This window comes from Magnusiomyces paraingens (assembly GCF_902498895.1).
Source record: "Magnusiomyces paraingens strain CBS 517.90 genome assembly, contig: contig1, whole genome shotgun sequence".
In the NCBI taxonomy this organism is placed as follows: Eukaryota; Fungi; Ascomycota; class Dipodascomycetes; order Dipodascales; family Dipodascaceae; genus Magnusiomyces; species Magnusiomyces paraingens.
In genome coordinates, this window is record NW_022474067.1 from 1,957,430 (window position 1) to 1,971,029 (window position 13,600).

Below are 13,600 nucleotides of genomic sequence, written 5' to 3' on the forward strand. Positions count from 1 at the left end.
ATTCTTTTAATAACAATTAATCAATCAATCATTTCAATATATATATATATATATATATTTAAAAATAAATTGATAAAAAAAAATACCTTTTATTTTAAAATACTTTGATTTTTTTTTGGTGATTTTCTGTGTCTATGTGTTTTTTTTTTTTTTTTTTTTTTTTTTCAAGGCGGGATCCCGACTAAGCCCTAAACAATTATTTTCTTCTTCTTTCCTTCTTTCCTTCTTTCCTTTTAAACTTGTCATCAACCTACCCGCCGCACATTAAAATTAACAAAGGTCCCATCATCATCATCACCAGCTTAAAAGCTTTAGCGGAATATTTTAAGTAATAATAATAATATTATTATTATTATTATTATCAAAAAAAAAAAAATGAAGACGTAGACACAATAAAAAAAGAAGAAAATGAAGCGCCTTCAATTCTTTCATAAATATATATATTTCTATTAAACCAATTTTGATAAAAAAAAATTACAATTATCAAAATATTGAAATAAAATCAAATAAAATCAAATGAAATAAAATCAAATTGAATAAAAAAAAAAACATTTATCAAGAGGCGTAAATGATGGTCAACAGACTTAAACTGAACTGAATATGCAATTTGCAATTTGTTATGGTGACTTTTAATCCCGTGTTTCACTCTTTATAGAAAAAAAAGGGGGGGGGGTTGAAACTCTTAAAAAAAAAAAAAAAGCTCTTAGAAAGACAAAAAAAAAAAAAAAACAATTAACATCGTCATGTTCTTCTTCTTTTTCATTTCTCTTTTATTTTATTTTATTTTTTTGTTTTTTGTTGTTCTTTCTTTTTTTTTTTTTTCATATAAAGGCGTCAATCTGATAATGACAGCTGGCTCAATCAATTTCATATAGTGCCTCCAATTAATTTCATTCATTCATTCATTCATTCATTCATTCATTACTTTCTTTCTTTGATGATGATGATGATAAAATATGATAATTCTTAATTCTATTCTTTCATTGAAGACCAAAAAATTAAATTAAATTAATAATTGTATAAACAAAAAAAAAAAAAAAAAAAAATTTTTTAATTCAACAATTATTATTATCATCATCATCTCTTTAGCCGAATATCGGAGACCGGGAATTATTTAAATTAATGTCAAACTCCCCTTCGTTCCATATCCAAAAAAAAAAAAAAAAAAAAATTTTAAATTTAAATTTAAATTAAATGAGAGAAAGAAAATAGGTCTCTTTAGGTTAGTCAGGTGATTCTTGTATGGGAATTATTCATCATCATTGGAGGGAGACAGAGAGGCAGAAGTTGTACAACACACAAAAAAAAAGAGCAACAATTAACAAATAGTGCAAAAAAATAAAAAAAAATAAAAAAAAAAAAAAAATTGATTTTTATTTAGTGATTAATTTGTTATTACTACTATTACTACTACTACTACTACTATTACTATTATTACTACATATACACCCTACATACAGGAGCTTTAGATAGATGGCAAATAAAATAAAATAAAAAGTTCATAGAGTTGCTAATAGCGGCTGTGCCGTGTTAGGGCTGTGTTGTTGCAAATTCGTTTTTTTCTTTTTTTTTTTTTTTTTTTTTTTTTGCATGGATATAACCAGGCAGTGCCAACAGTCAGTGGCTGAAGGCAAAAAAATAAATAAAATAAATAAATAAAATAAAATAAAATAAAAAAATAACAAGTCAGGCGCAAGAAGAAAAAAAAATTGATGATGATGATGACGATAATGATGTTTATATTTATTTATATTTACAGTTATAGGAAATATGGAGATGATAATAAATTAAAATAAAATAAAATAAAATAAAATAAAAATAAGAGTCTTTTTAAAGCCATATATTTGAAAACACTTCTCCATGATTTTTTAAATTCATATAATTTGCCCTAACCCTTGATTTGTGTCATGTCTAATGTGTATCATTTAATAAATATATTTCAAATTTATATTATTAAAATATCTAAGCTAACAAAAAAAATTTTTTTTTTTTTTTTTCTTTTAGCTTTGTACTTAGTTATTAGTACTGATAGTAGTAACTACTATCAAACCTTATTTTTATTTTTATTTTTATTTTTGAAAAGTATTAGTTATTGCTTTTTTTTTTTTTTTTTTAAATCATTATAACTGGGAAAATACATTTTTCAATTATTAGATACTTTATATAAAAAATAATAATAAAACTATATATATATATATATAAATCTTATTCATATCTATTATTACTGTTGTTGATTAACTGTCAGATTTTTACACCCAACTAAACCAAACTCTTCTTTAAGCTCTTCATCCTCTTAAATAAATTATTATTATTATTATTATTATGAAAGCTATTTAGGTAGTCTATACTTTCTATTTATTTTTTTGTTTCAAATTTTCTTGGTTTGCAAAATCTCCTAGCCACTTCACAAACAACCTTCCTGGTTCTTTTCTCCCTACCCCTAACAAAACCACAATAGTTTTTTTTTTATTATATTTCTAACAAATTAAATTCACAAAGACGCGTCTTGCTTTAAAAATTTAAAAATTTAAAATAAATATAATCAATTTGTTGCGTTTATACGGGTTACCTTTTTTTTTTTTTTTTTTTTTTCTTAAAAAAACAATAAATACGCACCATTAACCCCATCATTCAATAATTTACGCCCAAATTTGATTCTCAATTAGATGAGATTTTTTTTAAGTAGATGAGATTTTTTAACTAGATTGTATTTTTAAGTAGATATGTTTTTTAAGTAGATTGGGGTTTCATGTATATGAGATTTCTAACTTGATAAGTTTCTTAACAAGTTTTATTTTATTTTTATTTTTTACATTCTTGTTCTCTTTTTAATCTCCACTCTTTCTTCTTCCAACTCCTCTTTCCATATAGTTTCAATTTTCCGGCACCCGGGTCACATTTTGGACGTTTTTTTTCTTTCAGATTCTTTTTTTTTTTTTTTTTTTGGTTCTAAAAAATCAGTTAGAATAGAGCAAATTTCGCATCTCTTCAAAGAAGCAATAGAGAAATAAACAGAAAGAAAAACTAGAAAAACTAGCAGAAGGTATTCAAGCTAATTCAATCATTGCTTTATATACCTTCTTTTGTTTAGGATTTTTTTTTGTTACCATCAATCCTTATTATTATTCTCTCACTTCTTGAAAAGACCCCAGGAAGCACGACGTGGACGCTTGCTCAAGTTACTTCCCATTACTAAACTTTTGAATCATCTTTTAAAGAATCATTTTCAAAAGTCTAAAAATGCCTTTGACAATTTCACTTTTGACTAGAGAGAGGAGCTCAGTCTGGTTTTTCTCTGAGAAGTATGGGCAACTAACTCAAGAGGGGAAGCTAAAAACCAGGCTGTGATTTTGCAATCAAGCTCATGGAATCACAAAAGTGTATGCGTACATATCAAAACACTTGGATCCAAAAAAAAAAAAAAAGACTTATTTTATTGTTATTGTTATTTTTTTTTATTTTAAGAGGATATATATATATAAAAAAAATAAAACAAAAAAGTCTAAGGAAAAAAAAAAAAAAAAAAAAAGATGCCTGTAAACCAAAACCAACCAACTAGAGTTAAATAAAAACCAGAATGAATGAAGAATTGAACAAAGTAGACTACCAGAATAAAAAAAAAAAAACCAGAATGAATAATGATAAAAAAAAAATAGGGGGAAAAAAACCAGGAAAAATTTAAAAATAACCTAAAAGTCTAAAAAAAAAAAGAGATTAAAATTAGTGAGTCCAATAAAATAAATGTTGTTGTTGTTGTTGTTGTTGTTGTTGAAAATTCTGAATCGTAATGTTATTAAAAAGTATTGAGATTTCCATAGTGCTGAAGCAAAGTTGAAGATTGCAATTGTTGATTGAACTTTTGGGTATTTGTTTTCTATATAGTTATAATTATAAGTGTAGTCCGAGAAAAACTCTCTAAGACAACACTGGGGGATCTTTGGCGCTTCCCGGCTAATCCTCAAAATCCCCCCCTCCCCTCTAACCTTCACCCGACAGACTCTGACCATAATTTCACTCCCCAGACCCCCTAACCATGCCCATACCAGCCAGATATAAGAAGAAACCAGAAAAGAAAAGACCAAAAACCAAACCAAACCAAATAAAATCAAAACCACCCTCCACCAAAGATAAAAAAAAAAAAAAAAAAACCAGATAGAAACAGAAATGTCATTTCACCAGGCTGCAGTGATTGTACTCTCTCTAGAACCTTTTTTTTAGGAGAGAATATTGTGTACTGAAAAAAAAAAAATATGTATAGCGACAAACTTGACACAATAAGCTCGACAGAGTGAGGTCTAACTGCGACCTACGCTAAGACTCTGCTCTCCTGCACGCTAAAAAGACCGTCGGTGCGTGGCGCATTCATTTAGTAACAAAAAAAAAAATAACCTAACAACAGAAGCGACTTGTGAGCTCGGGCATTTGCTGAAATAACGTCCTCTTTTTGTTACCATTGGAAAATCTAAAAATATATGTTAAACATCTGAATAAAGTCATGAAAATTTTTTTGTTTTTTGTTTTACTTCCCATTTAAAGTATAGTTGGTGTTGATTGTAAATATGCCATATGGAATCTGTTTCTCAATGTCAGGATCTGCAAAGTTTAACGTATCGCTCAAAACTTACCAAGGAAAAAAAAAAAAAAAGAATGCAGGTTTACGAGTATCGACGGAGGTATTCTAAGCTGGAAAAATCGTTAGTATCCAGTAATCTATGCCTTGCTAAACGTACAAGAAACTTTCTAATGTTGATGAAAACTGGAAAAAAAAAATTGGTGATGGTTAATGGTAAGAAGAACTGAAGAACTGAAGAATTGAAAGGAGTGGATGAATATTATGATTAGCATATTGATCTAAGGAGTAGTTTTTTTTTTTTTCTTCTAAGAAAGAAACAAAACAAAACTTGTTTTATAGATTTTTCAATTGAGTTATTTCCTTTTTTTTTTTTTCTTTCTTTTTTTTTTTTTTTACGAAAAAAATTTACGCCATAATATCTTTTAAACGTGTCTTCGAAACGAAGGTCTTTTGATGAAACAATCAGTGAAAGGAAAAAAAAAAAAAAAAAAAAAAAAAAAATTGAAAGCCGTTGTGATCAGCCGTATTCAGCCTTACACACCTTAAGCCGCAGAATGATTTCACTAAGCTACCCCTCCATACTCAAGACTAAACGATAGATTCTTGTTAAACCTCTCGTCAGATTTCTTCCCTTAATTGTCTTTTTTTTGTTTTTTATTATAGTTACTAACGAATTCATATATATGTTTAACGACCCAAGATACAAGGTTCAAAGACTAACTTCGGCTCAACTGTAACTGCTTGGTTTTATTCAACAACTATATCAATTATTATACCCTCATGCATTAATTTTTTCATTTTTGAATAACTCTAATATTTCACGAGTTTCCTTTTTGCAATTTCTTTTAAACAATTAAAAAACTTAGTTAGACTTTCTTTTTTTTTTTTTTTTTTTTTTTTTTTTTATTATCTTGGTAAATATCTCAATTTGTATACCCAGCATTAACACTGCAGGTTCTTTCTGCAACCAATCAAGAGAAACTTGTGTAACAAAAAGGAAAACAATTAAAGTCTTTGAAAAAGATACCAAAACAAAAGTATACCAGTCTTTATAAAAATAAAAAAAAATATAACTTTAATGCGTCAGCCCGGAGTCGAACCGGGGGCTCGTCGATGGCAACGACGAATTTTACCGCTAAACCACTAACGCCTATTGTGAGTTTAATTTGGAAGACGGAATATATAAACTAAATCTCAGAGTTAAGAATTACCCGGCTTTAAAAATTTTTTTATTTTAAAAATTTCATTTTTTTTATTTCATATCTTTTAATCAAAACAATACCATTTGAACATGTCTAGAAGAGCAAAAAATATGGTCTCTGGCGGGATCGAACCGCCGATCCTCGCGTTTCACAAGGAAGTTGCTTGTTTATTAGCACGATGCCTTAACCAACTGGGCCAAGAGACCTGATATTTATTAAAAAAACAACCTATTCCGGCAACAAATCCAAACCCATATTAAAATTTAATTTTAGACACAATAGATGAAGATCTATTGAGGGGAAAGGGCTGGATGGTGTAAAGGGTAACACGTTTGCTCGATAGCGGAAGATACTGGGTTCGATTCCCAGAATACCCCCTTTCCTGAGGATGTGTACGGGAGTATACACCTAAACTGAAAACCATAGGCTACCCTGGTTACAGGAATGCCGACTCTTCTGTACAGTCTAAATAGCCTGCAGGTGATTGCGGGCCGTATCTCTGGCGGAAGAGATTAAGAAATACATGGGCGTCCGTGAAGATAAGTGGAAATGGGTTGGGAAGGTTTTGGGACCGACAGACTGGTTCTCCCTGTTCCTCGTAAGCTGGCATCAGGGCCCATCTTCCGGGCTACCGGAGACGCACAGAACAGAAACCACCCGTACTAAAAAGGTACAAATGAAAACCGGCAAGTCACATAGTCAGACAATAAAAGGATAGCGCAGATGCTGATGTTATATAGTTCTATAACCCTTGAATAAAAACAAACAAAACAAACATGAAGATCTGTTACGTAGATTTTGTTATTGATATAACAATTTTTCTTTACAACTGTTTAGACTTATTTATGGAATTTTGGGGATGAAAACGTTGAAGTTTAATTAATTGTAAAGCCGGATAGTGATAATAGGAGAAAAATAAAAAAGGCGTTGATGCTTATTTTCTATATCTAAAATAACTCTAGCCGTTAATTTACACAATAAACTTTTTAATCCACTTTAAACTGAAAATTTCAAAACTAAAGTTTGCTTTAAAAATTTTGAAATTTATCATTATTTGATATATTTTTCAAGTTACTATCATAGCAACTTACAGTGATTGTCCTTTGTAACCTTAAGTGACCCAATTTTTATTTTTATTTTACCTTTTTAATTTTTCATGGTCATCTCCACTCCGGTTCATAATGTCATCTGAAAAAGCGCCTCTTGTTATCATCGTGGCCGGTCCTTCGGGCATTGGGAAATCCACTATTGGAACACTTTTAGCCCATGACCTTTCAAGCAATCTTTCTTTATTTTCTGTGCCATTTATTGAAGGCGACAATCTTCATCCTCTCAAGGCAAGTATCACTAAAAAAAAAAATACACAGTCGTAATCATCTTTCTCCGCCACATTCTAACATAGCAATTATAAAAAAAAAGAACATTGAGAAAATGAGCGCTTCCGTACCACTTTCTGATTCTGACAGATGGCCATGGCTAGAATCTGTGGCCACCAAATCGGCTTTGGCAGCAGCTGAAGCACCTGCTAGAATTGCAGTTGCATCTTGTTCAGCACTCAAGCAGTCATATCGCGAGTTTTTAATTTCCCATATGATCAAAGTGGTACCCTTTTGTGCAATGCTCCTTGTTTTTCTTTACCCAGAATCAGAAAGCGATGCTGACCTGGTTGCTTCCCGAATGGAGCAACGCTCGGCTACTACTAACCATTTCATGGCTAGTGATATGATCTCATCACAACTAGCAATCACACAAGTCCCTCATAATGACGAAGGTCTTCTTTCTAAACCTTCTTATCGATGTCTTCCGATTCGCGTAAAAAAAAACCTAACACCTGAAGATGTTGTTGTTCGAATCATTTCTCTAATAAATATGAATTAACTGCTATATAAATTAAAAACTTAATTATGTTATTATTTTTTTTATTTACAAAGCTTTGGCCACATTTTCTAGTTTGTGACTCTCTTTGTACTCATCATCTTGTTCATTTCTCTCTTCATTCTTCTCTAACTTGACTTGTTCAACAGAATTTTCTGCAAAAAGACCAACGTCTTCACGCATTTTTTTTTTGAGCCATCGATCTAATCTCTTAGACCGCGTATCCATCAGAGCTTGATCAATAAGCTTTTCGCATAAAGCCTTGAGCTCAAAAGCACCCTGGCGGTCGGTAAAGTTCATAGGGAACCTATAAGAAAGCCACAGATAAAGAACCAAACAATTATGTGTTGCTTCCAAGGTCTCAATATCTTTATCATTAAAGGGTCCAGTTTTACTAAGAACTTGAATCTGAATGTCAGGAATGTCCAGCACCGTGACAGACCTATTATTGGAAACAACAGAGCATAACCTCTGGAATGCTTGAACGCATTGGGGGATCCGTAGTTTCAGGGGGGCTTTTGCAAAAACAAGTTTCTCATTTAATGTCAACTTTTTCACAGATCGAAACACCTCTGCAGTTAGCACCATGTTATCAACACCACACAGGAAATATGAAGTACCAAGCTCGCTAGCAACGTCCATGCGTCGCAAAACATTGTCAAAAGAATGATCTGAATACAGGGGCAAAGCGTATTGTCGGAACAAATATTCAGATGGGAATAATCCACCTCTTTTAATTTTTGGTGTTTCTGATGCTAAGGCCTTGCGAATACAAGACAAGTCTTTTGAAGAAAAAGCCGTAACACTGCCCACAACATCTTCTTCTTTTTCAATATTGTTCTGGGAAGAAGTGTTTTTAGACGGAGCCACACGGAATCTCCCCGCACGACCTGCAATCTGCTTTATCTGCGATATGGAAATTTCTTTGTTGGTGGTACCATTGAATTTCATAGTAGTCAAAAAAATGATTCGTCGAATACTTAAATTCAAACCCATACCTACGGCGTCTGAAGCAACCAAGTAATTGTATCCGCTGCCCTTTTCATTAAACAACTCAGCCTGGTGCGAACGCGACTCCGGCGGCAAAGCACCATAGATAATGGCACAATAATTCTTGGTCTTTTTTTCTACATTGGCTTTCCAATCCATGAGCTGTCTCTTGGAAAATGCCACAATGCAGTCACCCGGTTGAAGGGATTTAAGATTTTCCTTCATGGGATGCTTTTCGACATAAAGTGGTGACAATCGCTGGTACCGTCGAACCTCTAAGTTGTCGCCCGTCCGTGCAACTAGACGTCTAATGATTGACTCAGAAGATGGATCACCACACAAATGCACTTCTTTAGCTTGAACGCCCAAAAACGCTTGTGTCCAAGCCCATCCACGTTGACCGTCTTCAATCATTTGGATTTCATCAATGACCGCAACATCCATGGGTCTATTCACGTCCACCATTTCGATAGTGCCACAAGATATCTTTACCGGAACACCAAATTGATCGTAGTCTTCAATCACTTCCTCACCAGTAACCAAGTTGCAAGCTTGCCCAGCTGCTTTGAACCGATTATAAACTTCACGTGCAAGCAATCTCAAGGGACCGGCATAATACCCACTTTTAGCACCCTGTAACGCTTTAAGGGCAGAATATGTTTTACCACTATTTGTTGGGCCAATGTGTAAAATGACGTTTCGTCGTATGGCACGCGCAGCAGGGTACCACTCACCTGGGTTGGTCATGTCAATGGAGACTAAATTGTTGGTCTTGGAATCGGACGAAAACTCCACCTTGAGCTTGGCTCGAAAGTATCTCAAAAATGAGCCAGATACTAAATAAAGAGTCTGCTGAAAAATTGTTTTAACGTGGTCGAGCGATGCATCTTGGGGGATATTGTCTATTAAAGCAAGAATTTTCCCCAGTTCGGGTATCACGGGAGGGTTCTCAACATAACTGGCATAAGCAGAATCGTCATTTTCATACACAATATAAGCTCTGCTAGATGCATTCATATCCTTGATAAACTCATCAATCACCTTTTTTAAATCGTGCGACATTTCCTCCTTAACATGGCGCACAAGATTCCATACGGGGATTTGATTTACTATCGCCGTATTCTTTAAAGCCACTTGGACCTTATTGATTAACAGGTCAAAAGCTTCTTTCCGTGCAGTAGATTGTGGTGACGATTGTAAAATCTTTTGTTCGAGCTCTATATCTTTGTTGACTTTATCAAAAACTTGCTTGCATGTCGTATTAAATTCTTCAACTCGTTTATCGGTCTGTAGATCAACTGGTGTAAAATTGGAATTTGTTGCGGTAGGCTTACGCGGCCTTTCTTTTTCTTTTTCTTTCAGTTTCTGATAACCTTCATCATTGTTTTTCCGATGCCGTATATCCCTCCAGTTGTATTCATGTTTATATGAAAATCTATTCCTGGATTGATTGTTGTTTTGGTGTCCACCTAGGTCAAGGTTATTATAACGAGCGTTTCCAGAATCTTTTTTGCGAATTCGGTTCTTAACAATGCCTGTGGACGCAACACTATTATTACGTGGCCGCTCAACTGACCCCAAAATACTGCGAAAGAGAACAGGATGGTTCAAACTTCTCTTGCAGTGACTATAACGAAGCATTTTGATTCGAAAGGTTTATTGATCTTTGAGTGGAAAAAAAAATTTTTTTTATCCAGACCTAATGGTTTTCTATAGTCAAATCACGTGCAAAACGAATACTATTTTTTTTAAAAAAAAAAAAAAACACCGCGAATCAAACATAATTTTCACCACCGCCACCACCAATTTTTCAATTAAATTTTTTTTTTTTTTCAAACAATCACCCATCCACAAATGCCTTTAAACTCGATTCTTGGTGCGGGCGCAGTTGTTCGTGCAAGTCTCCGACCTCGCATAGCTGCTCGATTTACTTCTTCTTTTCGTTCTTCCGTTACTAGCAAAACTGGTACTCCTTACACTGTTGGCGACCAGTATGGCGGCTTTAGTGTTAGTCGAGTTGCAGAAGTCCCGCAGCTTGGTATGACTGCTGTTGAGCTTCTCCATAACCCAACTCGGGCTCGCCATTTGCACTTGGACCGTGATGATTCCAACAACGTGTTTTCCATTGGCTTTAAGACAAACCCACCAGATCTTGCCGGGTTGCCTCATATTCTTGAGCATACTACTCTCTGTGGCTCTGAAAAATATCCAGTCCGTGATCCATTTTTTAAAATGCTCACCCGATCGCTTGCAAACTTTATGAATGCAATGACTGGGTTTGATTACACATTCTATCCCTTTGCCACAACAAACCCTACAGATTTCAATAACTTGCAAAAAGTTTACCTTGACGCAGTTTACCACCCTCTCTTACGACCTCTCGACTTTTCTCAAGAAGGTTGGAGACTTGAAAATGAAGACGCTAATGATATCAATACTCCATTGACTTACAAGGGTGTTGTCTACAATGAAATGAAAGGACAAATGTCTAATCCTTCTTACCTTTTTTATATTAAATATTTTAGAGAAATCTATCCCAGCTTGAATAGCAGTGGTGGCGATCCTATTTATATCCCCAGCCTCAAGTACCAAGATCTCAAGGACTTCCATGATGAAAGATACCATCCATCTAACTCATTTTCTCTTTCTTATGGTAATATAAAGCTTAACAAGATTCTTGGACCCATTGAGGAGACTGTTTCTTCGTTTCAGTACCTCAAGCCTACACTGAGTGAAGTCAAGAAGCCAATTGAACTTACCGAAACAAAGTCTGTCACTGTTGACGGGCCTCTTGATCCTCTGTTTGATGAATCTCGCCAACACAAGATTTCTCTTTCCTGGATTTTGGGCGATTCTAGCGATGTCAACAGCACTTACCTGTGGAAGATTTTCGGCAACCTTCTAATGGACGGCCACTCTTCGCCATTTTACAAGGCCCTTATTGACACCAACTTGGGAACAGACTTTTCAGTCAACTCTGGGTTAGATACTACCCCTGCAAGAAACATTTTGACTATTGGTTTACAAGGCGTTTCTGTGGAAAACTTGCCCAAGTTTAAGGAGGCTGTCTTTAATGTTTTTGAAGATATTGCCAAAAACGGAATCCCTCAGTCCAAGATTGATTCTATTTTGAATCAAGCCGAGCTTTCTGATCGTGAAGTGGAGGCTAACCTTGGTATGGGATTTGTTTACAGACTTTTCCCCCGCGTGTTTAACAAGGCTGAGCCCTTTGACTTGCTTGATAACGCTAAGCTTTTGACTCAGTTTAAGGAGGAAATCAAGAATCCTGAACGCTTCCAACAACTAATTAAGGACTACATTCTTGACAAGCCATATTTTGAGTTTAAGATGGTTCCTAATGAAAAATTCGAAGCCAATCTCGCTGAGATTGAAAAGAAGAACTTGAGCGATAGAGTTGCCACTGTCACTGAGACTGAAAAGCAGACAATTTACGAGACTGGCCAAAAGCTTCAAGCCGTTCAATCAGAGGTTGAGGATGTTTCTGTTCTTCCCACTCTTCGTACCAGTGACATTAGCCCCAAGGCCCGCTCCGTCACTATTACACAAGATACTACTTCTGATGTCCCAGTTTCGTTGCGAGTTACCGATACCCAAGGACTTACTTACCTTAGAATGCTCAAAAATGTGGGCAACATTTTACCAGCAAACCTTAGACATTTTTTTCCCTTGTACTCGGACGCTGCTGCCAACGTAGGATTGACCGATCTTTCTATGGAAGACTTTGAAAATGAAATTAAACTCAACACTGGTGGGTTTTCTATTTCCAGTGTCATCCGTACGAGCCCATTAGACTCAAGCAAAGTGGATCTTCTGCAACACTTTAATGGTGTTTCATTGGATGAGAAGGCTGATAAGCTTTACGACTATTATTCCCGTGTTCTTACCAAAGCTTCATTTGGCAACTTGGAGAAACTGATTCCCCTTATTCAGAGCAGTGTTGCAAACTCCATGAATTCGCTTTCTGACTCTGGTCATTCTTATGCCACAACTCACGCCAGTGCAGCCTTTTCCCTTTCTAGAAGACTTTCAGAGCTTTTCAACGGTCTTGAACAGGTACAGTTTATGAAGCAGTTGTCATTGTTTGACGAAAAGCAGCTTCAGGAGAAGCTTGTTCCTAGACTGGAGCAGATTGGGAAGTTGCTTGCTACCAATGGTGATACACAGGTGGGCTTGACATTTTCTCCAGCTTCTGCTGAATCGTTGACTCAAACACACAAGAAGCTTATTTCTGACTTTTCCTCTTCTCTTACTTCACCAATTTCTGCCACTGAATCATTAAGTAGCCTTGAGCTTCTCCCTATTGACAAGACTTACTTTAACTTGCCTTTTCAGGTCTCTTATGTGGGCGTTGCTTTGAAGGGCGTTGAGTACACACACAAGGATGGCGCAGCTCTCCAGATTTTATCCAACCTTCTTACACACAAGTATCTCCACAAGGAGATTAGAGAAAAGGGCGGTGCCTATGGTGGTGGTGCTTCTTACAATGCCATTGATGGAGTTTTCACTTTTTACTCTTACCGTGATCCCAACCCTGTCAACTCGCTCGAGGCCATTTCTCGTGCTGGTTCTTGGGCTCTTGCCAATGACTGGAGCGAGCGCAATTTACAGGAAGCTAAGCTTAGCATTTTCCAGAGCATTGACGCGCCTATTTCCCCTCGCTCTGAGATTTCGTCCCAGTTTGTGCATGGTGTAACCAATGAGCTCCGCCAAGCTCGTCGTACTGCTCTGCTAAATGTTACGTTGGATGATATTAAGCAGGTCGCTGAAAAGTACCTTGTTTCGACTGTTGAGGCAGACTTTAAGGATACCAGTGTTACTGTTTTGGGTCCTGAGCAGACTGCCTTTACTGATAACAATGGGTGGAAGATTAGAGACATTGATACACCTTACATTGATTTCTCTTCTTCTCTTGCTTGATTTTATTAAATTTATTTTTTTG

General features: G+C 35.0%; 3 protein-coding genes across 3 annotated transcripts; 2 read left to right on the forward strand and 1 right to left on the reverse strand.

The window, feature by feature from the left end:
- Positions 1-7,206: 7,206 nt before the first annotated feature.
- On the forward strand, positions 7,207-7,653 carry SAPINGB_P000588 (uncharacterized protein; the record flags this gene model as incomplete). Its single annotated transcript, XM_031995311.1, has 1 exon — positions 7,207-7,653. One exon carries the CDS (start codon positions 7,207-7,209, stop codon positions 7,651-7,653), a length of 447 nt encoding a protein of 148 aa, XP_031851202.1.
- A 45-nt stretch (positions 7,654-7,698) lies between these two features.
- On the reverse strand, positions 7,699-10,281 carry SAPINGB_P000589 (uncharacterized protein; the record flags this gene model as incomplete). The annotated part of the gene is made up of 1 exon (XM_031995312.1): positions 7,699-10,281. The coding sequence occupies one exon, from the start codon at positions 10,279-10,281 to the stop codon at positions 7,699-7,701; it is 2,583 nt and encodes an 860-aa protein (XP_031851203.1).
- A 213-nt stretch (positions 10,282-10,494) lies between these two features.
- Positions 10,495-13,578, forward strand: SAPINGB_P000590 (uncharacterized protein; the record flags this gene model as incomplete). The annotated part of the gene is made up of 1 exon (XM_031995313.1): positions 10,495-13,578. The coding sequence occupies one exon, from the start codon at positions 10,495-10,497 to the stop codon at positions 13,576-13,578; it is 3,084 nt and encodes a 1,027-aa protein (XP_031851204.1).
- Positions 13,579-13,600: the final 22 nt, after the last annotated feature.